The sequence below is a fragment of the Chrysemys picta genome, chromosome 4 (genome assembly GCF_011386835.1).
Source record: "Chrysemys picta bellii isolate R12L10 chromosome 4, ASM1138683v2, whole genome shotgun sequence".
In the NCBI taxonomy this organism is placed as follows: Eukaryota; Metazoa; Chordata; order Testudines; family Emydidae; genus Chrysemys; species Chrysemys picta.
Genome location: NC_088794.1, coordinates 9,477,901 through 9,504,454, shown reverse-complemented (window position 1 = coordinate 9,504,454; position 26,554 = coordinate 9,477,901). Strand labels below are relative to the sequence as shown.

Genomic DNA, 26,554 nt, shown 5'->3' with positions numbered 1-26,554 from the left:
AACAGCTACTAAGGATTTTTATAGCTGACTGGCTGGGTGTACTACCGCCCCCCGCCCCTCCCCCAAATACAACACCTGCCCTTCTCCTCGCCCTGCCCAGGAGGAACTTGCTGCCCAAAGAAGCTCCCTTCTCCCAGAGCTGCAACCCTAACCCCGGCCTGGTGCAGAGGGGTTGGTGTGGGGTAGTGCAGTGGTTCTCAACCAGGGATCTGGGGTCCCCTAGGGGGCCATGAGCAGGTTGCAGGGGGGCCTCCAAGCAGGGCCAGCATTAGAGTAGCTGGGGCCCATGGCAGAAAGCCCAAGCCCCACCGCATGGGGCTGAAGCCCAGGTCCCCAAGCCCTGCCACGCAGGGCTGAAGCTGAAGCCTGAGCAATGTAGCTTTGTGGGGGTCCCCATAGCCTGGGGGCGCAGGCAATTGCCCTGCTTGCTACCCCCTAATGCCATCCCTGGCTTTTATATGCAGAAAACCAATTATTGCGGCACAGGTGGGCCAGGGCGTTTTTATAGCATGTTGAGGGGGACCTCAGAAAGAAAAAGTTTGAGAACCCCTGCGGTAGAGAAGATCTGGGTGGCAAGGCCATACACTGAAATTTGACACCCCGTCCCCCACCATCATGACCGTAGGTGCCAGCAAATCTGAGTGGCACTGGAACCCCACAGGCCAGGTCTCAGTGCCCGGAGCAAGGTGTTGGGTCCCGCCCTGTCGGACAGGAGCCGCCAAAAACAGTCACAGACAAATGGGGAAATCGCTCCATCTGTGACATTTTCCATCCTTGGCAAACCTGCAGCCCTAAACATGAGCTAACACCGGGATTGTCTCTGCTCTCTCCAGCAGGGCACGGGGTACCGGGAAGAACAAGGACACGGTCTGAATGTGGGGAGAACATGGCAGGAACGCAGGATCCCATATCCCACAGGGGGATCCATGCACAGAACACCGTCCATCCCCGGGGTAAACTCAGCCAGAGACCAGACCTGGCTACACACCAGAGACTCCCCATGAGCCAAGGTCCCCATCACTGCGTCGACTGCGACAAGAGGTTCAGGAACCCCTTTGCACTGACGCAGCACCGGCGCACGCACACCGGGGAGCGGCTGTACTGCTGCGCTGACTGTGGCAAGAGCTTTGCAAAGAACTCAGCCCTGAGAACACATCAGCGCAGGCACAACGGGGAGCGGCCGTATCGCTGCACACACTGTGGCAAGAGCTTTGCAGAGAGCTCAAATCTGAGAATACATCAGCGCACGCACACTGGGGAGAGGCCGCACCACTGTGCTGACTGCGGCAAGGGCTTTGTACAGTTTGCACACCTGAAAAGACACCAGCGCACGCACACCGGGGAACAGCCGTACAGCTGCACTGACTGTGGCAAGGGCTTTGCCCAGAGCTCAACCCTGAGAATACACCAGCGCACGCACACAGGGGAGCGGCCGTACCACTGTGGCGATTGCAAGAAAAGCTTCAGCATTGCCAGTACGCTGACCAGACATCAGCGCACACACACACCGGGGAGCAGCTGTACTGCTGTGCCAACTGTTGTAACAGGTTCAGCAATGCCAACAAGCTCACCCAGCTCCAGTGCATGCACACCGGGGAGCAGCCGGATCGCTGTGCTGACTGTGGCAAGGGCTTTGCACGCAGCTCAAACCTCTGAAGACATCAGCGCACACACACCGAGGAACGGCCATTCCAATGCACTGTCTGCAGAAAAATCTTTGCACAGAGCCAATACCTGAGAATACACCAGTGCATTCATGGCGGGGATCGGATGTACAGGTGTGCTGACTGTGGCAAATGCTTTGCTCACTTGGGCAACCTCACCTGGAACCAGTTGACTCACCAGTTTACATGCCCTTCTGCCACCACCAGGGCCCGAGGGGCTTCTGGCAGCTGGCGGGCCTGGCACAGTGCCAGCAGAATCAGACCAGGGAGTGGTCCTGTCCCCATGATGCCCAGCAGAGACTGAAGGGCAGGGAATGGGACTTAACTGAGCAGTGTGGGGAAAAGCAGACAGGTGGGGGGATTTTAGAGTAGATGGTCACAGCCTGCTCCATTAGGGACCCCTGCATCTAGGTGGCATCCAGCCAGGGGTCTCTCTGTCAAACTCCCCCCAACACATAGAGCTGTGAGGCAGCCAGGACAATCCCTCCCCACCCCCCATCTAGATGGGACTGAATCAGGAACTTCCCCCCCCACACCCACCTCGTTTTGAGCCGGGGTGACTCTTAGGTGACATCCAGAGATGGGATTTGCAGTCCTGTCTCAGCATGGATTGGTCCGAGGGGCGGGAGAGCCCGGTGCGTGTGATCGAAAGAAGACTCAGGAACTGCTCATGCCGTCTATTTTAAATAGAAATGGGATGAAGAAAAACTACGTACTTAATGTGTAACAAAGGTCGGTCTAACCAGGTGTTTCTTTGCTATTAAAGAAGCTGATGCATTTGAATGGTGTGTGGAGAAGCCAATGTGAAGTGTAAATCTTTAAAATAAACCAGCCCAAATGTACTAAGGCCTGACTGACCATGATGCCGGATGAACTGTGTGACTGGCAGGTGCGCACAGAGGGTTTTGTATTACTCCTTGGGGAATTCTATGCCAAAAAAAAAAAAAAATTCTGCACACCATATTTTAAAATTCTGCATATTTTATTTGTCAAAGTAATGCAATATAATCACACTAGTTTCAATTATTTTGATAGTTTATTTCAAACTACCTATCAGCAACTATGTTTGTAACAATACAAACAAAAAAGATTCAGGAAGTGATTTTTCACAAATAGACTCCTTACTAGACATTTAAACACAGAACTTTGAGTAATAATTCATTTAAACTACAATATTGAAATGTATTTCCCGCACCCCTCAGAAGCAGTGCAAAGGCTTGGGGGAGCCAGGGGTAATGGAGAAGCTGAAGGAGAGGGAAGTAATTGCTGGGAAGGAGCCTGAAGTGAACTTTGAGAGTTGTTGGGTGTGGGTGAGAGAAGTATGGAAGAGGCGGTTTTCGAGGGAGAGGGGAAGAGTGATTGTTAGCGATTTGGGGAGCCTCCCCTATTGAACCCTGGCTCACCCTTGGCCTCTCCGATTGAGTCAGGCACATCTGCCCTCTATCCCCATGTATTCCTGCATCCCCCCCATCCCTGTGTGTCCCTGCCCCCCTTTCACACCCATATGTCCCCACATCCCCACTTGCATTCCGTTCCTGGCTCAATGTTACCTCACTAGCTCCTGACACACACACACACCCAGAGCCCCATTTTGTCCATCTCCCCCATATTCCTTCCCTCCACAGCTGACCCCATGGGCAGAAAACTGTGAAATATCCTCTGATTCCCTCTTTCTCTGGCTGGCTGCTCCAGATATAAGCCAGTGTCCTCTCTTCTGGTGCCACAGCACCCCCTAGAGGGAAATAGGTGTAATTGCAGTGCTTCTTCAAAATCAATTATTCTGGGCTGGGGTGAAAAATATGTGGAGCACATGAAGTTTGTGGAGTGGCGCAGAATTCCTCCATGAGTATCACATATGAAGTGACATCACTGACGTAATCATTGACGTGTAGGGAAAAATCAAGCTCTGGTACAGAGGTGCGTAGAGCTGTTAGTGTTCTTTCATCAACTGTTCTCTCCTGTTAGCCATGCCCACAGACCGCGCAAATGAGTCAAATCACTGTCTGTGTCTCTGGTGAACTACTCCAAGGACAGAGCTATCCAGGAGTGGAAAGAGACTTTCCATAGAGATTGTTGGAACTTCTAGATGGAAATTTCTGCTAGGGATGTAAATACCATTTTAAAAGTTAACCGTTTAAATGATTAAAATGTCATTTAAATGGTTAACTGTTTAAGCATCTGGGGTCCATCGGGCTGGGGCTTCTCTGGCTGGATGGTGCTGTTCCGGCCGGGCAGCGCTGCTCCGGCCGGGTGCTGTGTCTGGGACTGATCTGGCCGTGCGGTACTCCTGCAGCCGGACAGCACAACTGGGTCCACTCCGGCTGGTGTACTGACTTTGCGAGTGCTTTTTATGTAGCCTGTTGTAAAACTAAGCCACTCTCTAGATGAGATGGTGTACCCCCTGGAAGACCTCTGCATATCCAAGGGGTACATGTATCCCTGGTTGAGAACCACTGACCTAAGTGATTTGCCCAAAGTCACAGAGGGAGCAAGTGGCAGAGCTAGGCATAGAAAACAAGAATCCTGTAGCCCAGCCCAGCCCCGTAGCCACAAGCCCAGCCTCGCTCCCTCATTCAAGGCTCCGAATGCCCCTCGGCATGGTCTGGCCTGGCCCAGAGAATGCAGCAAGGCTGCAGCCCATGACCCTCTCTGCCCCAGGAGTTGGGCTGACAGGACCCAGCTACCCCTCCCTTGATGGCCACCTCAGTTGACGCTTTGGGCACTGCTCAATGATGCTGGCCTGGTTGGTGTTCAGATCAGGGTTGGGTCCCTCCTTTGAAATAGGACAGAGAGGGGGAGACATGGTTGGGATCCCATTCCAGGGCAGTCCTGGCTCCCAGCCCCCACTGCTATAACCCACCAGCCTCCCCTGCCCTCACAGAGCCAGGGATAGAACCCTGAGGCCCCTGGAGACCCTCCCTATCGCAAACCACCAGTCCCAAGGCCCTTCCCCTCTTCAGCTGCCTGAACCACAGGGACTGGGCTGCCCCCCCCCCCCCGGGAAGCAGATACCCAGCCACATTAAGGGAGGTGCTCTGGGGCAGAGGAAAGGTCCAGTGGAGAAAGGATGAGAAGGGGAAACACTACCCCACAGAGCAGCATCCTCTGCTCCAGCAGCAGGGAGGGTGCTGGCCTTGGGCTAACAGAGGTTAGGGGCAGCAGAGTCAGTGCTAGTGGTCAAGGCTGGGGTGGCAGGGCTCTATAGCGCCCCCTCTGGTTGGGTCTGGGTCCATGGGGTGCTGGGGGCCCCAGCAGTCTCTGCATCACCCCCTGGAGCTGGAGCAGGGCTGGCAGGGCTCTGTAATGTCCCCTTTGGCTGGGGCTGTGTCACACACACAGTTCATCCCTTCTTTCCCCACCGTAGCTTTCACAACGAAGCACAGCAGGGTGAACTTTTGGAAGAACCGGCTACGCTGGGCATCCGGAAGGCCCTTGATGTATTTGACCTTGGACCACTTGTGGCCGGCATAAGTAGCATCTGTGGTGTGCAGGGTATGGCCCAATGGGTGGTGACCAGAGGTAGCCAGCCGGGGTGTGAGCACCAAGGCCAGAACACAACATCTGTATGGGGCAGATGCCCTCCCCATGGTGCTGGGCAGGGACATGGGTGTGAGCTCCTGAAACACACACACATTACATGGCTGAGTGAGAGCTCCTTTAACACACCCACACACACAGAGCACAGCACAACTCTCCTGAAACACACACACAATACATCCATGTGAGAGCTCCTGGAACCACAGGGGCTAGAATTAGGGGTGCTGCGTGACCCCCTGGTTTGAAGTGGTTTCCAATCCATACAGGGTTTACGGTTTGGTTCACTGGCTCTCAGGACCCCACACGATACAAAGGGCTCAATTCCCGCACCTTGCCTGTAACGCGCACAGACACAGAGCGAGCGCTGCTCTGACACACACACACCATACACAGCCTGGGGGGGGGGGGTGATCTCCTGTGACACACGCACCAACATCACACAGCCTAGCAACAAACACACACTACACAGCCCCGATCTTTGTCTTTCTATGACACACACACTGCCCCACTAGTTCCCCCTCCCCTCCCCGAGCGAGAACCCAGGAGTCCGGGCTCCCAACCCCGCGCAGCCAGCTCCCCACGGCGCAGCGCCCCCTCACAACCCAGGGGTGTGGACCGGGTTGTCCTGTAACGAGCTCCTGCCGTCCGGGCACCACGTGCAGTGAACCCCCCGGGCGGCCGGACTCGGGACCCAGGCGTCCAGGGGGCTGGGCCGGAAGGTCCCTGCGCTGAGGCCTCCCCCGGCTGCTGGAGAAGGCGGCGCAGGCGCGGGACCGAGTGGGGGCGCAGCAGGGCTGGAGCGGAGCGGGGCCAGCCCAGACACCTGGGTCCCAGCTCGGCCCGTGCGCAGGGCGGGTCCCGGCTGCAGCCCCAGGGCAGGGAGCGGGCTGGAGGCGGCCCCGGGCAGGCACCAGCCGCGGGGCGGGAAGTCGCTGCCCGGAGGAAGCGGCTGAGGCCGGGGCCGAGCCCGGCGATGGCTGCAGCGGGGCCGGCGCAGGTAGGACGCGGGGCGGGGACTCCCCGGCCGGGCACTGGCTGGTCCCGGCTGGGGGCCGAGGGGGGCCGGGACCCGGGTCCCTCCCGCGCTAGTGACCCCGGGGCTGGGGGCTGCAGCAGCCGGAGCGCTGGGGCCGGGGGGCGGCTCTGGGGCCCCGGGGCGGGGGGGCCCTGGCCGGGCGGACACGCAGAGCCGGGCGCGGCCCCTTCCCCCGAGCGAGGCCCCGGCCGGGCAGAGGAGCCCGGAGGCGCCTGAGCCGGGGCGGGAGCGGGGCTGAGCACAGGCCTGGGGCGGGGGCGGGACTCCGGCCGGGGGGAGGAGCCTGTTCCCGGCCCTGGGATTCGGGCCCCGCCCAGCGCCCCGTGGGGAGCCGAGGGCGACTCCTGTCCCCGACCAGCAGGGCCCCGAGTCCCGGGGGAGCTGTGCGGGGTGGGGGGGAGTCTCCCTGGGTCACAGCTGCTGGGCCGGGGGTTCCTGGGAGTCGCTCCCCTAGAAACCGCGTCCCCTGCTGAGACTCCGGGCTGGGGGCTGGAGCGGAAGGTGCTGAGTGTGTAACGCTTGTGCCAGCAGCTCCAGGTGGCGTTTGAGGACGTCGCTCTGTATTTCACCCGGGAGGAGTGGGAGCTCTTATCCCAGCCAGAGAAGCAGCTGTACCGGGACCAGATGCTGAGGAATTACCAGGCCCTTGTTTCCTTGGGTAAGGACTAATTTCCCTTTTTTTACTCACAGCTCTGAGTTCTGGCAGGTTTCCTTGATGCCTCAGCTGCCATGTGGTGGCAAATGTCAGCCCCTTTCAGGCTGATTTCCTGTTAAAGAAGAAATCAGGGCTACAGAGCCCGGATTTAATCTTAGTCTAACATTATGTACCTCAGTCCTGCAACAGAGGTGGTTGCGAACAGCACATGAGCAACAACCGCTTCCAGGAATCCCAGCCCAGACACAGAGGGCAGCAACTCTGCCTCAGGAACTGACTCTAGTTAGACAAATAAGGCAGAAAGAAAACTCTCCTGCTGCTTGTAACAGCTTCACACCTCCCCAAAAAGAATGAACATCATAAATTTAACAACCATACAATTGAACAATGCTGCATCCTAAGCAAAAGAACTGATAGGTCTGTGTAATGGAGCCACCTTGTGCCACGTGACTCAGCCCCCAAAGCAAATTGAGAAGGTTCCATAGCTTTAGAGTATGAACCAAACTTGCCTGGTGGGAGAGGGGAAGAAGTCTCCTCTAAGGAAGGTTTATATCATTTTTCTTCTGCTTGGGATCTCTTGGGCTTTCCTCTGTCGCTGCGTGCAGTGTCCCGCTGTGCCAGGTACTGTGCGAACACACCCTGACCGACATCGGGGCCTTGTCACACCCAGTGCTGCGCAGACACACCTTGACTGAGATCCAGGCCCTGTTGTGCTGGGTTGCACCAACATATAAATGAATCCCTGCCCCTAAAACTTTAGTGAAAAACGGATTCTTTCCCCCAAAACAGGCTATTCAGATTCCAAACCAGACTTAATCCACCGGATTGAGGTAGGGGAGACAGAGCTCTGGATTAGGGATGCCGAGAGCTCCAGGGAAAGCTCAGGGCCTCAGAGCTGCTCCTCAGGTGAGTCATCATAATCCAGTCCCTTCTGATTCACACAGCTGTTAGCAGAGGGCTCCTTAATGTAGAAGTGTAACCAGGGGTGCTCTTGGGTGACACAACTGATGAGGCCTTGTCTACACTACGAGAGTAGTTCGATTTTACTTGCATCGAATTTTTGTAATCGATATTGCAAAGTCGAACGTGTGTGTCCACACTAAGGACAGTAATTCGACTTTGTGCGTCCACACTAACGGTGATAGCGTCGACATTCGAAGCGGTGCACTGTGGTCAGCTATCCCACAGTTCCCGCAGTCCCCTCTGCCCATTGGAATTCTGGGTGTAGCCGGCAATGCCTTCTGGGTAACAAAATGAGTCGAGGGTGCTTTTGGGAAACTGTCGTCATCCGTCCATCACTCCCGCCCTCCCTCCCTGAAAGCGCCGGCGGGAAAACAGTTCGCGCGCTTTTCCAGTCATTGACAGCGCGGACGCCACTGTACTCCGAGCATGGAGCCCGCTGCGACCATCGCTGCAGTTGTGGCCGCTCTCAACGTCTCGCAGCTTATCATAAAGGTTTCCCTGAGGCAGATGCAGAAAAGTCAGGCAAGGAGGCTACGGCACCGCGGTGATGTCCTGAAGTCTGAGAGTAGCACAGACCTGTCAGAAAGCAGGCGACCCAGCGCCGAGGACATCACAGTGGCAATGGGTCATGTTGATGCCGTGGAACGGCGATTCTGGGCACGGGAAACAAGCACTGAGTGGTGGGACCGCATAGTGCTGCAGGTCTGGGATGAATCCCAGTGGCTGCGAAACTTTCGCATGCGGAAGGGAACTTTCCTGGAACTTTGTGAGTTGCTGTCCCCTGCCCTGAAGCGCAGTGACACCCGGTTGCGAGCTGCACTGAGTGTACAGAAGCGAGTGGCCATAGCCCTGTGGAAGCTTGCAACGCCAGACAGCTACCGGTCAGTCGCGAACCAGTTTGGGGTGGGCAAATCTACCGTGGGGGTTGTTGTGATGCAAGTAGCGAAGGCAATCGTTGATGTACTGCTGCCAAAGGTAGTGACCCTGGGAAACGTGGAGGCGATCATAGATGGCTTCGCAGCGATGGGATTCCCAAACTGCGGTGGGGCCATAGATGGAACTCACATCCCTATCCTGGCACCGGACCACCAGGCCACCCAGTACATTAACCGAAAGGGATACTTTTCCATGGTGCTGCAAGCACTGGTGGACCACAGGGGACGTTTTACCAACATCTACGTGGGATGGCCGGGCAAGGTTCATGACGCTCGTGTTTTCAGGAACTCTGGTCTGTTTAGACGGCTGCAACAAGGTATTTACTTCCCGGACCACAAAATAACTGTTGGGGATGTGGAGATGCCTATAGTCATCCTCGGGGACCCAGCCTACCCGCTAATGCCCTGGCTCATGAAGCCCTATACTGGCGCCCTGGACACTGAAAAAGAACTCTTCAACTACCGGCTGAGCAAGTGCAGAATGGTGGTGGAGTGTGCTTTTGGCCGTCTCAAGGGGAGATGGAGAAGCTTACTGACTCGCTGTGATCTCAGCGAAACCAATATCCCCATTGTTATAGCAGCTTGCTGTGTGCTCCACAATCTCTGTGAGAGCAAGGGGGAGACCTTTATGGCGGGGTGGGAGGTTGAGGAAAATAGCCTGGCTGGTGATTACTCACAGCCAGACAGCCGGGCGATTAGAAGAGACCAGCGGGAAGCGCTGTGCATCCGGGAGGCTTTGAAAGCAAAGTTCCTGAGTGAGCAGGGTAACCTGTGATTTTATAGTTTGTGTACTGAGAAGCTAAACCTGCCCCCGTTTCTTTACCCAGGTAATGTTGACTATCCTATCCAGTTACATACCCCCTTCACCCCCCCTCCAACACACGTGTCGAAATAAAAATAGTTCTACTTTGTTAAAGCACACCGTTTTCTTTAATACTGTTTTAGCGGGAATTTTTTAAAACTGGGACGCAGACTGTGGTGCGGGGCGGGTCTAGTGTTGTGATGCGAATGCAGCTTCTAAACTCAAGGATTGACAGGCTCCGCTGCGGTGGGATGCTTGTTTCAACGGAGCCTGTCACCCCTCCTGATCGGGACTGTGTGTATGGGAGGTCTATTTGACTTTGTGGCAGGGGGAGGACGGTTACAGATCCCATGCTGTGTGGCTCTGTGATCCTGTCTAAGGACCGGCGCTTAAGATCTGTAACTGCCCTCCCCCGCCACAAAGTCACAGAGCAACCCACCCCCCCCAACATTACATCAAAACAACCTCCCAGACTAACCGGGGCAACTAGTCACTGCATCACTGCACTGTGTATGTGCCCTGCTGCTGTGCCTGCCCCCGACTATGTACCCTGCCAAAGGAGACTGTCCTGTCCAATTTCCAACCCCCTTTCCCCTCCTCCTCCAAAAGAACATGATTGAAACAGTAGTTAACAGAAACGAATTTTTTATTATCAACTACACATGGCATTGGGAGGTGAAACTTGGACGTGGGCTTGTGTCAGGCGGGAAGGAAAGAACTTTTCAAATTTTGGGAAATGAGAGCCTTCTGCTACTAGAGCTCTCTGCAGGGGTGGAGTGAGAGTTAGCAGGGACTCTGCCGCCTCTCCTTCTTTGCACTTTGGGTGAGGTGGGTATGGGACTTGGTGGCGGGGGAGGGCGGTTAGAGATGGACTGCAGCGGGGCTCTGTCCTCCTGCCTCCGTTCCTGCAGAACATCCACAAGGCGCCGGAGTGTGTCCGTTTGCTCCCTCAGTAGTCCAAGCAGCGTTAGAGTCGCCTGCTGGTCTTCCTGCCGCCACCTCTCCTCCCGATCCATGTTGGCTTGGTGCATTCGGGTCAAGTTCTCCCGCCACTGGGTCTGCTGTGCTGCCTGGGCTTGGGAAGAGGCCATAAGCTCAGAGAACATGTCCTCCCGTGTCCTCTTCTTCCTACGCCTAATCCGCGCTAGCCTCTGGGAGTGTGATTCCAGGCTAGGTTGTGAGACAGTCGCAGACGGGGCTGTGGAAATGGGAAAAAGGGAGTGAATTCCTCTGAAAGATAAATGTAGTTGTGAACAAAGAACATAGTCTTTCTCTGTGAACAAGACCATGCACAGCACCTTTCACATGCGCACTCAGCACAAGGTCGAATTCTCGGCCTTCGCATTCTGTGCCTGGGGTCTTGAACAGCACATTTGAGAAGCGAGGCAGCACAACGGAATTTCTGTTGCAGGCAGACATGGTAAGCCGTACACTTGTGGCAGTTTAAAACTTTTATATTACCACTGGCCTCATTTCACATTTAAATCAATGTCAGTCCCTGCTGCCAGCAATCCGGCAAGCGGGAACTCTGCCCCTGTCCCACCCCCTCGCGGCTGTCCCCGGGAACGATCCCTTTCGGCTGCCCCTCTCCCGCCTCCACCGCGTGGCTGCAAACCAGCGGTGACAGTTCTGTAAAGGAACGGGAAAGCAGTCCCAACACTAACATTCCCCTACCTAATTAAAAGCAGGTCACCATGGCCGACATCACCCTGATGAGGATCTCCGAGAGCGACAAAGAGAGAATGCTCCGGGAAAGCCTCCAAAGACCAGGGCCGTATGCCGCCCTGCTGTGCAGAGCAATGATCCCCGAGTACCTGATAATCTCGTGGCGCGGCAACGTGTCGTACTTCGGAGGACCCAATAAGGCCGCTCTCCCCAAGAACCTCATGCAACGGCTTTCAAGTTACCTCCAGGAGAGCTTCATCGAGATGTCCCAGGAGGATTACTGCTCTATCCCCGCACATATAGACCGCATTTTACTGTAGCTGCAGTAGCAGGGAATACACAGTAGAGCGGCTTGTGCAGGACAATCACTGAAAACCGGACATTGCTAGATTTCTTTTCAAAACTTGCACTGCCCCTTACTAAACCGTTAAGCGCCTAGGGCACACTAATCATGAACAACCCATTCTTTTAATTGTTAATATTCCTGTTTTGTTAAAAATAAATGTTTAGATGTTTACAACACTTACTGGCTGATCCTTCACCAGATTCTGTGTCCGGGGTAATGGCTGGGGACGCTTCGTAGGGGATCTCTGTAAGGGTGATGAAGAGATCCTGGCTGTCGGGGAAATCAGCGTTGTGAGAGCTGCCAACTGCCTCGCCCTCCTCATCTCCTTCCTCATCTTCCCCGTCCCCTAACATGTCTGAGGAACCGGCCGTGGACAGTATCCCATCCTCAGAGTCCACGGTCACTGGTGGGGTAGTGGTGGCGGCAGCACCGAGGATGGAATGCAGTGCCTCGTAGAAACGGGATGTCTGGGGATGGGATCCGGAGCGTCCGTTTGCCTCTTTGGTCTTCTGGTAGCCTTGTCTCAGCTCCTTGATTTTCACGCGGCACTGCGTTGCATCCCGGCTGTATCCTCTCTCTGCCATGTCTTTAGAGATCTTCTCGTAGATCTTTGCATTCCTTCTTTTGGATCGCAGCTCGGAAAGCACGGACTCATCGCCCCACACAGCGATGAGATCCAAGACTTCACGATCAGTCCATGCTGGGGCTCTCTTTCTATTCACAGACTGCATGGCCATCACTGCTGGAGAGCTCTGCATCGTTGCCAGTGCTGCTGTGCTCGCCACGATGTCCAGACAGGAAATGAGATTCAAACTGGCCAGACAGGAAAAGGAATTCAAATTCAAATTTTCCCGGGGCTTTTCCTGTGTGGCTGGTCAGAGCATCCGAGCTCGCACTGCTGTCCAGAGCGTCAACAGAGTGGTGCACTGTGGGATAGCTCCCGGAGCTATTAGCGTCGATTTCCATCCACACCTAGCCTAATTCGACATGGCCATGTCGAATTTAGCGCTACTCCCCTCGTCGGGGAGGAGTACAGAAGTCGAATTAAAGAGACCTCTATGTCGAACTAAATAGCATCGCAGTGTGGACGGGTGCAGGGTTAATTCGATTTAACGGCGCTAACTTCGACATAAACGCCTAGTGTAGACCAGGCCTGAGAGTATCAATTCAGGACGACCTGCTTGGAGCAGGGCTGTCACAGCCCAAGGCTGAAGGTCCTTCACTACTAAGGCACATCAAACCAGCCAAACAGAGAGGATTTCGGTTTCACCCCACTGGCTAACCAGACAATTCCAAGACAAATACAGGCAGTTCCCTCAGATAGCCCAGTTCCCTTGTATCACCACCAGTAGCACTCCTTATAGGAACCAATGGTTATGAAAACCAGTGTCCCCAGTTAAAGAAAAAGGTTCTCCTGATCCCAAGGGACCAAGCCCCAGACCCAGGTCAACATACAATTCAGATTTCACCCACAAATCACCCTGTTGCCAATCCTTTAAAATCTGAAGGTTTATTCATAAAAAGAAAGAAATACAAATGAGAGTTAAAGCTGGTTAAATGGAATCAAATACATAAAACAATTGCAAAGTTCTTGGTTCAGGCTTATTTCAGGCTTGATGGAATTACATCCAATGCATGGATGGGTCATTCAGTCCTTTGTTCAAAACTTCACTTGCAGAGAGGTTACTCCGGAGATAAGGATTGGAAGCATTCCTACTTTCCAGGTTTCCAGGGTCTTTTATACCCTCTGCCATGTGGAAGGACCCCTTTGTTTTTACTGTGGAAAATCACAGCAGCAAGATGGAGTTTGGAGTCACAGTGAGCTTGTCTGGCCTTGATATCTATGAATCATAAAATTGTAGGCCTAGAAGGGATCTTGGTAGATCATCTAGTCCAATCCCCTGAAGTGAGGCAGGGCTAAGTATTATCTTTCTAGATCATCCTTAACAGGTGTCTGTCCAACCCAGGGGTGGGCAAACTTTTTGGCCCGAGGGCCACATCTGGGTGGGGAAATTACATGCAGGGCCATGAATGTAGGACTGGGGCAGGGGGATGGGGTGTGGGAGGGAGTGTGGGGTGTGGGAGGAGGTGCGGGGCGTATGAGGGGGCTCAGGGAAGGGGGTTGGGATGCAGGAGAGGTGCGGGGTGCGGCGGGGGGCTCAGGGCAAGAGGTTGGGGTGCGGGGTGCAGGAGGGGTTCGGGGTGTGGGCTCCGGCTCGGCGCTGCTTACGTGGAGTGGCTCCGGGGTGGCAGCAGCTCCTGCCTGCCCTGGCCTGGCCTGGCGCTGCTCCAGGAAGTGGCCAGCACCATGTCCCTGCAGCCCCTGAGTGAGGGGGGGCACAGGGCTACGCGTGCAGCTCTTGCCTGTGGGTACCTCGCCTGAACCTCCCATTGGCCGGGAACAGGGAACTGCGGCCATTGGGAGCTTCGGGGGAGGTACCCACAGGCAAGAGCAGCGCACGGAGCCTCTACCCCTCCCCGCCCCCCCCCCCCCCCCAGGAGCCGCAGGGACGTGGTGCCGGCCGCTTCCTGGAGTAGCATGGGGCCCGCGGCGCCACAGGCGTGGCAATCCCGCGGGCTGGATCCAAAGCCCTGGGGGGCTGGATCCAGCCCGCGGGCCGTAGTTTGCCCACCCCTGGTCTAACCTGTTCTTAGTAACCTTCAATGATGGAGAGTCCACATCTTCCCTAGGTAATTTGTTCTGGTGTTTAACTACCTTACACTTAGGAAGTTATTCCTAATCTCTAAATGTAAACCTCCTTTGCTGCAATTTAAGCCCATTGTTTCTTGTCCCGACTTCAGTTGATAAAGGGAACAATTTATCACCCTCCTCTTTGTAACAACCTTTTACATACTTGAAGACTGTTATCAGCCTCCTCCACCCTTCTCTTCTCCAGACTAAACAAACGCAATTTTTTCAACCTTTCCTCATAGGTCATGTTTTCTACACCTTTAATAATTCTTGTTGCTCTCCTGTAGACGTCCCCAATTTGTTCACATCCTTCCCAAAATGTGATGCCCTGACTGGACACAATATTCCAGTTGAGGCCTTACCAGTGCTGAGTAGAGTGGAAGAATTACTTCTCGCATATTGCTTGCAACACTCCTGCTAATACATCCCAGAACGATATTTGCTTTTTTTTTTCCTTATAAAGTATTCCATTATTGACTCGTATTTAGTTTGTGATCCACTATAACCTTGGATGGTTTTCTGCAGTACTCCTTCCTAGGCAGTTATTTCCCCTTCTGCATTTGTGTAATTCTTTATTCCTACCTAAGTGTAGTACTTTGCGTATGATCTTATTGAATTTCATCCTATTTAATTATGACCATTTTTCCAGTTTGTCAGGATCATTTTGAATTCTCATCCTGTGCTCCAAAGGGCTTGCAACCCCTCCCAGTTTGGTATCCTCCGTAAACTTTGAGTGTATTCTCTGTGTCACTGTCCAGATCATTTCTGAAGATATGGAGTAGAACCAGACCCAGAACAGATCCCTGAGGGAACCCACTCGATATGCCCTTTCAGCTCATTTGTGTACCATAACAATTACTTTCTGAGTGCGGTTTTCCAACCAGTTGTGCAACCACCTTATAGTAGGTTTCCCTATAGTAGGTATGAGAAGGTGATAGATTGTAGATTTTTCTGTATAGTAGGTATGGGCGTTTCACTGTAATGTTCTAAAACTGTCCCGCTTTCCAGGCAGCTGCTGCTGGGGCAATGAACATATTTGCAGGCCAGACTAAATCGTCCTGCGGGCCACCACTTGGAGTACCGTAGTGTATGGGCTGGGTGTGAGGGAGAGGGTGATGGAATGGCCTTTCTCACATCCCCTCTCCTCCTGCTGTCTCAGTGGCACGAAATGTTTGTCACTTACATTGCTTCAGTGTCAATGCTTAGACACCCCTCAGCCTTAACACATGCTGTGACTCTCTGTAGATCAAAGGCCCACTGTGTGGCAGCCATTCACTCCTTCCACCTCAGCAGTGTCACTGATTGGGTCGTGAAACAATACAGACATGTTTTGCTTGTTACATCACACAAATCCTGAGTGACTTGTCATGCCCTTAACCCCTTTCCCACCACCCCAAACCCCCCACCTTCTTGAGGATTTTAGTTTACTTTTAGTTTTGCACAAAGAATGAAACATCAGGCCCAAGGTGAATGACTTTAGAAGGAATTCCTAGAAAAGGACTCACTCCCCACAGAGGAATAAACTACATTGTTCTAAGCAGCTTTAAACTGGTCTCACTGCGTTCACATGAGTGGATTGTAGCCCCTCAGCTAAGTAGTTTCAAAGCAATATAGTTAAAACAGCACAAAAACTGGTAAACCAGGCCTCATGCTATAAAGGAGGAGAAAGTGAAGAACCAGCAACATGTAAAATTTAGTTGGGGTTGGCCCTGCTTTGACTAGGGGGTTGGACTTGACTAGATCAGAGGTTCTCAAACTGTGATCCGCGAGCTCCATTCAGGTGGTCCGTGGATAGTTCCCTTTAAACCTAAGAGTATTCCCATTGACTCTTAAGTAGTAAGCAGCACTAGGTTTGGTGGTGTTACTGCTTGGTGTTTTGTATGATAAAGACCTTATTTGCAAGTTCTTTGAGGTAGGGATCTGTGTGCAAACTCCAAGCCATGTGTTAATGTGGTCCAAAGCCTATTAAAACTCAACGAGTGCACTGAGAGTTTTTGAGTTGGTGACACACACAACACAATGTGAAACCAGGAGAACTTTGCCTGTTTCTACGGGGCTCTGTTGCATTTGCACAGCGTGCGTCCTAAACACTCATTTAAAATACCCATAACCAGACACTTGATATTTTACTTCCCTTTGTATTTTCAGTGTTGTCACTTGTTTGTTTGTGGTTTTGTTTTTGCTGTTTGTGTCACTTCATTATTTATTTGTACTGTTCTGTGCGTGTGATGTATTAGTCAAATTTACAGTGGACATCTCAGAGAAATTGCAGAAGCCTGAGCAAATGGCTTTTACTCCCTTTTTCAGTATCAGAAAATATTGTATTAATATTTGCGATGAGAACATGAATATTTCTAGTTGACTCAGAGATTTGTTTAGCATCTTAAAGCTGAACTATGTGTGCAGATCATATGCATGCCAGCGAGATAGTTAATTATTATTAAGGTGTTTTTTTTAATATAGCGCTTTTATCCAAAGCGCTTTACAATAGTTAGCTAATGGCACAAACAACATTTGGAAAGATCATTAAGTGGTCCACCAAGACCCTCAGGAATTTTCAAGAGATCCATGAAAAAAGAAGTTTAAAAACCATTAGACTAGATGAACTCCTGAGGTCTCTTCCAACCCTAATCTTCTATGATTCTGTGAAAATAAAAACCTCTGATTGAAAATAAACCAGGGACACATTTTCAACTGTGTTAGCACGTAGGGGCCCAAGTCCTGGATCAGGGCCTCTTTTTCCAGGTCCTGCCCGTTGCCTGGGCAGACTACAGTTTAAGCACAAAACAAGACTCACGAGGTGCTTGGCGCACATGAGAACAGGTGCCAGGTGCTGCACAAACAACATAGGGTAGAACCACCCTGAGTCAGGCGGCAGATTTGTTACGGCATTTCGTATCAGAAATTACAGAGCAGTTACCTTGCCTGCATATTTATACCTGCCTCTGGAAATTTCCATTACATGCATCTGACGAAGTGGGCATTCACCCACGAAAGCTTATGCTCCAAAACATCTGTTAGTCTTAAAGGTGCCACAGGACTCTCTGTTGCTTCTTAGAGCAGTTACAGTAAATGTAGTAAAAGTCACAGGTCACTAAACTTACTGAGACGGCTCCATGATTTTTAATAAAATCTCCTCCTCCTCGCCCTGCCCAGGGTGCACCAACAGCCCAGCAGGTCCCCCAGCGCAGCAGCCCTGACCCCAGCCTGGTGCAGAGGGGTTGGGGTGGGCTAGAGTGGATCTGAGTGGTAAGGCCATTCACTGAAGTTTGGCCTCATTCCCCTACCATAATGACAGGAAGGAGGGGCAAATCTGAGTGGCGCTGTAACCCTGCACACCAGGTCTCAATTCCCAGAGCGAGGCGTTTGGTCCCGCCCTGTGGGACAGGCGCCACCATTGCAGGGTGAGGCACCCATCTAAAAAACAGTCATGGGCAAATGGGGAAATCGCTCCATCTGTGACATTTTCCCCATCCTTGATAAACCTGTAGCCTTAACCGTGAGATAACACGGGGATTGCCTCTGCTCTCTCCAGCAGGGCTCGGGATCCTGGGGGGAACGAGGACACAGTCTGAGTCTGGGGAGAGCATGGCAGGAACGCAGGATCCAACGGCCCACAGCAGGATCCATGCACAGGACGCAGTCTATCCCCGGGGTAAACTCCACCAGAGACCAGATGTGGCAACACACCAGAGACTCCCCATCGGCTGGCGTCCCCATCACTGCATCGATTGCAACAAGAGGTTCAGCAACCCCTCCGCACTGACCCAGCTTCGGTGCATGCACCCCAGGGAGCGGCCATACCGCTGCGCTGACTGCGGCAAGAGCTTTGCAGCGAGCTCAAAGCTGAGAATACACCAGCGCACACACACCGGGGAGCGGCCATACCTCTGCGCTGACTGCGGCAAGGGCTTTGCACAGATTTCACACCTGAGAGTCCATCAGCGCACACACACCGGGGAGCGGCCACACCGCTGTGCTGAGTGCGGCAAGGGCTTTGCACAGATTTCATACCTGAGAGTCCATCAGCGCACACACACCGGGGAGCGGCCACATCGCTGCACCGACTGCGGCAAGAGCTTTGTACAGTTCACACACCTGAGAACACACCAGCGCACACACACTGGGGAGCGGCCATACCGCTGTGATGATTGTGGCAAGAGTTTCACCAGTGCCAGTGTGCTGACCATACACCAGCGCACACACACTGGGGAGCGACCACACTGCTGCGCTGACTGCGGCAAGGACTTTGCACAGATCGCACAGCTGAGAATGCACCAGCGCACACACACCGGGGAGCGGCTGTATCACTGCACCAACTGTGGCAAGAGCTTTGCACACAACTCAAGCCTGAGAATACATCAACGCACACACACTGGGGAGCGGCCATACCACTGCACCGACTGCAGCAAGGGCTTTACACAGCTCGCAGACCTGAGAGGACATCAGCGCACACACACTGGGGAGCGGCCATACAGCTGTGATGTGTGTGGCAAGAGTTTCATCAGTGCCAGTGTGCTGACCGTACACCAGCGCACGCACACAGGGGAGCGGCCATACCGCTGTGCTGACTGCGGCAAGAGCTTTGCACACAGCTCAGTGCTGAGAAAACACCAGCGCGCACACACCGTGGAGCGGCCACACCGCTGTGGCAACTGTGGTAAGAAGTTCAGCAGTACTGACAAGCTGACCCAGCACCAGCGCCCCCACACCGAGGAGCAGCCGCACCGCTGTGCTGACTGCAGGAAGGGATTTTCACAGATCTCATACCTGAGAAGACACCAGCGCACGCACACCGGTGGGGAACGGCCACACCGCTGTGCTGACTGCGGCAAGGGCTTTGAATATATCTCAAACCTGAGAGTACACCAGCGCGTGCACACCAAGGAGCGGCCATACAGCTGTCCTAAATGTGGCAAGAGCCTCAGCAGCGCCCATGCAGTGACCAAACATCAGACCACGCACACCGGGGAGCGGCCATTCCAGTGCAATGTCTGCGGCAAAAGCTTTGCACATAGCTCATACCTAAAAATACACCAGCGCATTCATACCGGGGAGCAGCCGTACAGCTGTGCTGACTGTGGCAAATGCTTTTCTCAGTTCGGCAATCTCACCCGGCACCGGGTCACTCACACCAACACCCTTGTGTAACTACCAGGGCCAGAGGGGCTCCTGGCAGCCGATGGGCCTGGCCCAGCACCAGCAGATGCAGACCAGGGAGTGGTCCTGTCCCCATGGTGCACAGCAGAGAGACTGTAGGGGCAGGGCAGAGGACTTTGCTGAGCAGTGTGGGGAAGAGCAGACAGGTGGGGGGATTTTAGAGCAGATGGTCACAGCCTACTCCATTAGGGACCCCTGCATCTAGCTGGGATCCACCTAGGATATCCCCTCCTCTCATCTCGCTGGGATCCAGCCAAGTCTCTCTCCACACACAGATCTAGGTAGGATGCAGCCAAGACACATACCCCACCTCCCCATCTAGATGGGACCCAGCCAGGATCTTTCCACCACACCTACCCTGGTTCCAGCTGGGGGTGACTTTTGGGCGACATCTAGAGGTGGGATTTGTAGTCCTGTCTCAGCATAGATTGGACTGAGGAGTGGGGCAGGACAGCCCAGTGCGTGTGATTGGAAGGAGACTCAGGAACTGCTCATGCCGTCTACTTTAAATAGAAATGGGATGAAGAAGAACTACGTACCTAATGTGTAACAAAGGTCTGTCTAACCCGGTGTTTCTTTGCTATTAAAGAAGCTGATGCTTTCAGATGTCATGGGGAAAAGCCTCTGTGAAGTGTAAATCTTTAAGATGAACCAACCAAAATGTTCTAAGGCCTAACTGAACACGAGGCCTCGTGAACCATGTGACTGGCAGCTGCACAAAGAGAGTTTCCCATTCTATGCTAAAAAAATTAAAAACGTAAAATTCTGCGTATTTTATTTGTCAAAATAATACAATAGAATTAAGCTAATTTCAATTATTTTGCTAATTTATTTCAAAATACTTGTCAGCAACTGTGTCTATAACAGTACAAACAACTAAAAAAGATTCAGGAAGTGATTTTTCACAAATAGATTCCTTACTAGACCTATTAACACAGAACATTGAGTAATAATTCATTTAAACTACAATATAGAAATGTGTTTCCCGCACCCCTCAGAAGCAGTGCAAAGGCTTGGGGGAGTCCGGGGTCATGGAGAAGCTGAGGGAGAGGGAAGTAATTGCTGGGAAGGAACCTGGAGTGAACTTTGAGAGTTGTTGGGTGTGGGTGGAAGAAGTATGGAACAGGGTTTTGTAATGGGGGGGCATGAGGGAGAGGGTGATTGTTAGAGTTGGAGAACCTCCCTTATGGAGACCTTGTCACACCCTGGACCTCACCCATTCAGTCAGACACCTCTGATCCTGTCCCCATATGTCTCTGCATCCCCGCTTGCATTCAGCCCCTGGCTCAATGTCACCCCACTAACTCCTGTGACCACCCCCACCCCCAGCAGCCCCATATGCCTCACTGTGTCCATCCCCCCTCGCCCCCCATATCGCTTGCCTCCACACCTGGCCCCATGGGCAGTATGCTGTGAAGAATGCAGCCTCTAACCCCCTCCCTTTTGTCCAGCCGTGAGCCAGCTGCCCTCTCTTTTGGTGCCACAGCAGCCCCTAGTGGGCAAAAGGTGTAATTACAGTGCTTCCCCATCGAAATCGATTATTCTGAGGTGAAAAGAAATCTGCAGGGGCTATGAATTCTAAGCTAGGACAGATATTCCTCCAGAAATATCGCATATGAAGCAACAATACTGGTGTTATCCATGAGATGTAGGGAATAATCAAGCCCTGGCACAGCGGTGCGTAGAGCTGTTAGGGTTCTTTCATTAACTGTACTCCCCTGTTGGCCATGTGGTTGCCAACTTTCTAATTTCTGAAAATGACACTACAGCAAGAGCGCTGGAAGTTTCCCCTGCCCCACCTCTTCCCCCTGAGGCTCTGGCCCCTGGTCTGCCTCTTTCATTGATGCCCCAACCCTTCCCCGCACTTTCCCCTCTCCCCTCCCACCGCATTTCTTGTCACTCAATCATCACTCTTCCCCATCAGAGCTCTCTCTATGCCGGGGATGGGATGGGAGCTGCAGCCCCGACGTGGAGACTATCTGCCCACAAGATACAGATAGGAGGTGGCCCTGAGTGTGCAAAGGCTGGCATGGGTTGATGACCCTCTTCCGTGTGCCCCCATCCATGGTAACCAGACTTTTGGAGTGCAGACAGTAGATCTGATAAGAAACTCTGCAGATCCCCTTTTGACTGGACTTTCTGGTAAAAAAATGAGACACCTGACAACCCTAGCCACGGACCACGCAATTGAGTCAAATCACTGTATATGACTGATGAATTACTATCCAAGGACAGAGCAATCCAGGCGTGGGAAGAGACTTTCTATAGCGACGCTGTTCTAACATCCAGATGGACATTTCTGCAGACAGCTACGGATGCTGATGGAAAAAGCGTGGAGTCATGCAAAGTTGGACAAACGAGCGCATGGCAGAGAGCCCACGGAAAGTAACATGTGGAGGTAGGTTACTGACCGGATATGAGCCAGTAGATGATGTGACAGGTTGTCCCCCTCCCCCCTTCTGGGATGCCACCTGGTGTACTGGGATTTCACTGAGCCTGCCTACTCCATTAGCCTGGGTTCCCGCTCCCTGTTTGGCTGAATTAGGCTCTGCAGCCTCTGGCAGCACACAGCTGTAGAATCTCACAGTCTGCAAACAGCGCTCTGTGAGAAGACTCAGCACTCAAGTGCAGCTCCCCTCTGGAAAGTACACCCAAAATACTGTATTGCACTGTAGAGAAATATGTACAACATAAGCTCATAAATTCGCCCCCTCCCTCAATATGGAGGAAGATGTGCACAATTCCCCCCTGCCCCCCTCTCCCCCCGCCGCATTATGAATCGCACAGCTGGATTTAATTAAAAAAACAAGTTTATTAACTATGAAAGGCAGGCTTTAAGTGATTATAAGGGATAGCAAACAGAACAAAGCAGATTACCAGGCAAATCAAACAAAACACTAAAACGTCTAAGGCCATGTGTACACTACACAGGTTTTGGTGACACTGCCGTGTCGCTAAAAGTTGGGCAGCATAGACGCTGTTTGTCGGCTCTTTTGCCAACAAAATACTTCCATCCCCAATGAGCGGAGTTCACATTGTCGGCAGGAGAGTGCTTCTGCCAACAACACGCCGTTTACACTGGCACTTGCTGCGACAAAACTTTTCTCTTTTGAGGGGAGGGGGAAGTTGACACCTCTTAACTACAAAAGTTTTGTTGTTCAATTGCGCATGTAGACATGGCCTCAGGCTTTGTCTACACTGGCAGATGTCCATTGCCAGCAGTTACAGCGACGCTCAGAGATCACTGCAGGGAAACCACAGTTGTGTGCTCACATGGTCAGCTGCCTGTGCAATAGTGCAAACACACTTGCAGCACTTGCATTGGCATTCGGAGCGGTGCACTCTGGGTAGCTATCCCATGGAGCATCTCTTCCTCTTCTGCCGCTAAGTGTTTTGGGAAGTGAACAGGAGCTTGATGTTGATCTCACCACGCATAGTAGCTACGACACGAGATTGCTTGTGGCAGTCACAGAGGTGCTGACCACAGTGGAACACCGCTTTTGCGTTCAGGAAACAAGCACTGAGTGGTGGGATCACATCGTTATGTATGTCTGGGATGACGAGCAGTGGCTGCAGAACTTTCAGATGAGGAAAGCCACTTTCATGGGTCTGTATGATGAGCTTGCCCCAGCCCTGCAGCGCAAGGACACGAGAATGAGAGCTGCCCTGCCCATGGCGAAGCACGTGGCGATTGCACTGTGGAAGCTGGCTACTCCAGATTGCTACCAATCAATCGCTAGCCAGTTCGGAGTGGGAAAGTCGACCGTTAAACTTGTGTTGATGGAAGTGTGCAGGGCCATTAATCACATCCTGCTTAAAAGAACCATGGCTCTGGGCAACGTGTGTGACATTGTGGATGGCTTTGCACAAATGGGTTTCCCTAACTGCGGAGAGGCGATAGATGGCATGCATATTCCAATTCTGGCACGAGACCATCTAGCCTCCGAGTACATTAATCGCAAGGGGTATTTCTCGATGATTCTCCAGACGCTTGTGGATCACTGTGGGCATTTCACAGACATTAACGCAGGCTGATCCGGAAAGGTGCATGATGCACGCATCTTTCAGAACACTGGACTGTTCAGGAAGTTGCAAGCCGGGACTTTCTTCCTGGCAGAAGATCACCTTAAGGGAAGTCGAAATGCCCATTGGGAGACCCCGCTTGCACCTTAATGCCATGGTTCATGAAGCCATACACAGCGAGCCTTGACAGCAGCAAGGAGCGGTTCAGCAACAGGCTGAGCAAGTGCAGAATGACTGTTGAGTGTGATTTTGGTCATTTAAAGGCCCACTGGCGCTGTCTGTATGGGAAGCTGGACCTGGCCGATGACAACATTCCTATGCTTATAGCCACATGCTATACCCGCCATAATATTTATGACAGGAAGGGTGAAAGGTTCACTCAAGGATGGACCATGGAGGCTCAGCACCTGGAGGCTGAATTTGAACAGCCAAAAACCAGGGCTATTAGAGGGGCGCAGCGCTGGGCCATAAGGAGCAGCTGAAAGCCAGTAATATTTGTTGCTGTGCTCAGGAGTGCAGTGCTTGTAATGCTAGTAGGTGACTGCAATTGTTCCATACTATAGACTGAGATAACTTTAGAAAAATGCCTGTTGCTTTGCATGGCTATGTTTGCTTTCATTTAATGTAATAAAGATTGCTTTCAAACCAAACAAATTTATTTATTAAAAAATAACAACCAGAGGAGAGAGACAAATGGTAAAACACATCTGCACTGTGTGGGATGGGGGAAGGGAGGTGTGATGGGGGTTTGATCACAGAGACCCCCTTGGGACTGTCATCTGATGTGCTGAAATTACCTCTGAGCCCATTTTCCCTGCCAGCTTGGGATTTCCAGAACCCTGTCTTGTTGAGCCAGACACGCTAGCCTGCTGCAACACAGATCCAGGGTCTGGGCCATGCCCCCAAAGCTGCAGACTTAACTGAAAACAGCTCAGCAAGTTACCTGTCTCCCACATCTAGACACCCAGCCCCCCCCAATAAATCTGTTTTACTCCGTATAAAGCGAATACAGGGTAAATTCGTAAATTGTCTGCCCTCTATAACACTGATCAAAGAGAGATATGCACAGCTGTTTGCTCCCCCAGGTATTAATCACTTACTCTGGGTTTATTAATAAACAAAAGTGATTTTATTAAGTATAAAAAGTAGGATTTAAGTGGTTTCAATTAATAACAGACAGAACAAAGTAAGTCACAAAGCAAAATAAAACAAACTCGCAAGTCTAAGCCTAATACATTAAGAAACTGATTACAGGTAATATCTCACCCTCAGAGATGTTCCAATAAGTTTCTTTCACAGACCAGCCTCCTTCCTACTCTGGGCCCAGTCCTTTCCCCGGTACAGTCTTTGTTAGGTCCAGCAGACATCTCAGGTGGTAAGCTGGGGTTTTCTCATGACTGTCAGCCTCCTTTGTCCTGCTCCACCACCTTTTATAACTTTGGCACAAGGTGGGAATCTTTTGTCTGTGCTTGTCCCCACCCCTGCCTCATCAATGGAAAAGTACAAGGATTAAGATGGATTCCAGTATCATGTGACATGGTCACATGTCACTGTAAGACCCCTAGTCTCCATTCTTCCTGGGTTGGCCCACACATACACAGGAAGGTTTGCAGGTAAATAAACCATTTACAACCAATTGTCTGGGTCAATGAGAGTCACCACGATTCTAAACCACCATTAATGGCCCACACTTTGCATAATTACAATAGGACCTCTGAGTTATACTTCATATTTCTAGCTTCAGATATAAGAATGATACATGCATACAAATAGGAGGAATATATTCAGTAGGTTATAACCTTTGTTATGATACCTTACAAGAGACCTTTTGCATAAAGCATATTCCGGTTACATCATATTTACATTAATCTATCTGCCGTCCCGACCGGGAAAACCGAGAAGCGTGCTGCTTGCCAGGAGCTAGGATTCATGATGTGACGGAGAGACTGCCGAGACTCATCAAGCTCTTGGATCACTACCCCATCCTGCTTCTCCATGTGGGCACCAATGATACTGCCAAGAATGACCTTGAGCAGATCACTGCAGACTACAAACTTCTGTTTTTGTGGATACAGACTAACACGGCTACCCCCTGATACTTGACTGCAGACTACGTGGCTCTGGGAAGAAGGATAAAGGAGTTTGAGGCGCAAGTGGTGTTCTCGTCCATCCTCCCTGTGGATTGAATTGTGGAAGTCAACGAATGGCTACGCAGGTGGTGTCGGAGAGAAGGCTTTGGATTCTTTGACCATGGGATGGTGTTCCAAGAAGAAGGAGTGCTAGGCAGAGACGGGCTCCAACTAACAAAGAGAGGGAAGAACATCTTCGCAAGCAGGCTGGCTAACCTAGTGAGGAGGGCTTTAAATTAGGTTCACCGGGGGAAGGAGACCGAAGCCCTGAGGTAATGGGGAAGTGGGATACCAGGACGAAGCACGAGCAGGAGAGCGCAAGAGGGGAGGACTCCTGCCTCATACTGAGAAAGCAGGACGATCAGCGAGTTATCTTCAGTGCCTATACACAAATGCAAGAAGCCTGGGAAACAAGCAGGGAGAACTGGAAGTCCTGGCACAGTCAGGGAACTATGATGTGATTGGAATAACAGAGACTTGGTGGGATAACTCACCTGACTGGAGTACTGTCATGGATGGATATACACTGTTCAGGAAGGACAGGCAGGGCAGAAAAGGTGGGGGAGTTGCATTGTATGTAAGAGAGCAGTATGACTGCTTAGAGCTCCAGTATGAAACTGCAGAAAAACCTGAGAGTCTCTGGATTAAGTTTAGAAGTGTGAGCAACAAGGGTGATGTCGTGGTGGGAGTCTGCTACCAGACCAGGGGGATGAGGTGGACGAGGCCTTCTTCAGGCAACTAACAGAAGTTACTAGATCACAGGGCAGGCGCTGGTTCTCATGGGGGACTTCAATCACCCCGATATCTGCTGGGAGAGCAATATAGTTCTCAATCCAATCCAGGAAGTTTTTGGAAAGTGTAGAGGACAATTTCCTAGTGCAAGTGCTGGAGGAACCAACTAGGGGCAGAGCTCTTCTCGACCTGCTGCTCATGAACAGGGAAGAATT

At 52.1% G+C, this 26,554-nt stretch overlaps 3 protein-coding genes across 10 annotated transcripts in view; 2 read left to right on the top strand and 1 right to left on the bottom strand.

Moving 5' to 3' along the window:
• Nucleotides 1-20,198, top strand: part of LOC101941665 (zinc finger protein 229-like) — a 140,725-nt gene extending 120,527 nt beyond the window's left edge. For 6 of the 8 annotated variants that reach the window (XM_065594342.1, XM_065594341.1, XM_065594340.1 and 3 more), the window contains 3 exons: nucleotides 834-6,198; nucleotides 6,766-6,895; nucleotides 17,831-20,198. In XM_065594342.1, coding sequence (XP_065450414.1) covers nucleotides 6,175-6,198; nucleotides 6,766-6,895; nucleotides 17,831-19,446 — 1,770 coding nt within the window. In that variant the 5' untranslated portion in view covers nucleotides 834-6,174 and the 3' untranslated portion in view covers nucleotides 19,447-20,198. The remainder of the gene's footprint in view (nucleotides 1-833; nucleotides 6,199-6,765; nucleotides 6,896-17,830) is intronic. The other 2 variants (XM_065594344.1, XM_065594345.1) reach the window with 2 other exon arrangements.
• LOC135982808 (zinc finger protein 239-like) lies at nucleotides 1,001-1,656 on the top strand. The gene is made up of 2 exons (XM_065591005.1): nucleotides 1,001-1,434; nucleotides 1,548-1,656. Exons 1-2 carry the CDS (start codon nucleotides 1,001-1,003, stop codon nucleotides 1,654-1,656), a joined length of 543 nt encoding a protein of 180 aa, XP_065447077.1.
• Nucleotides 10,221-12,765, bottom strand: LOC135983328 (uncharacterized). Its single transcript, XM_065594417.1, has 2 exons — nucleotides 11,785-12,765; nucleotides 10,221-10,790 (listed from the first exon to the last, which is right to left on the bottom strand). Exons 1-2 carry the CDS (start codon nucleotides 12,359-12,361, stop codon nucleotides 10,315-10,317), a joined length of 1,053 nt encoding a protein of 350 aa, XP_065450489.1. The 5' UTR covers nucleotides 12,362-12,765; the 3' UTR covers nucleotides 10,221-10,314.
• Nucleotides 20,199-26,554: the final 6,356 nt, after the last annotated feature.

What these genes read in the sequence shown, in the direction of transcription:
- LOC135982808 (XM_065591005.1), top strand. Translation starts at nt 1,001, where the DNA reads ATGAGCCAAGGTCCCCATCACTGCGTCGACTGCGACAAGAGGTTCAGG. An exon ending in ACGCACACAGGGGAGCGGCC is followed by an intron (nt 1,435 to 1,547) that starts GTACCACTGTGG and finishes CTGTTGTAACAG; the next exon opens with GTTCAGCAATGCCAACAAGC.
- LOC135983328 (XM_065594417.1), bottom strand. Translation starts at nt 12,361, where the DNA reads ATGCAGAGCTCTCCAGCAGTGATGGCCATGCAGTCTGTGAATAGAAAG. An exon ending in ATCTGGTGAAGGATCAGCCA is followed by an intron (nt 10,791 to 11,784) that starts GTAAGTGTTGTA and finishes CCATTTCCACAG; the next exon opens with CCCCGTCTGCGACTGTCTCA.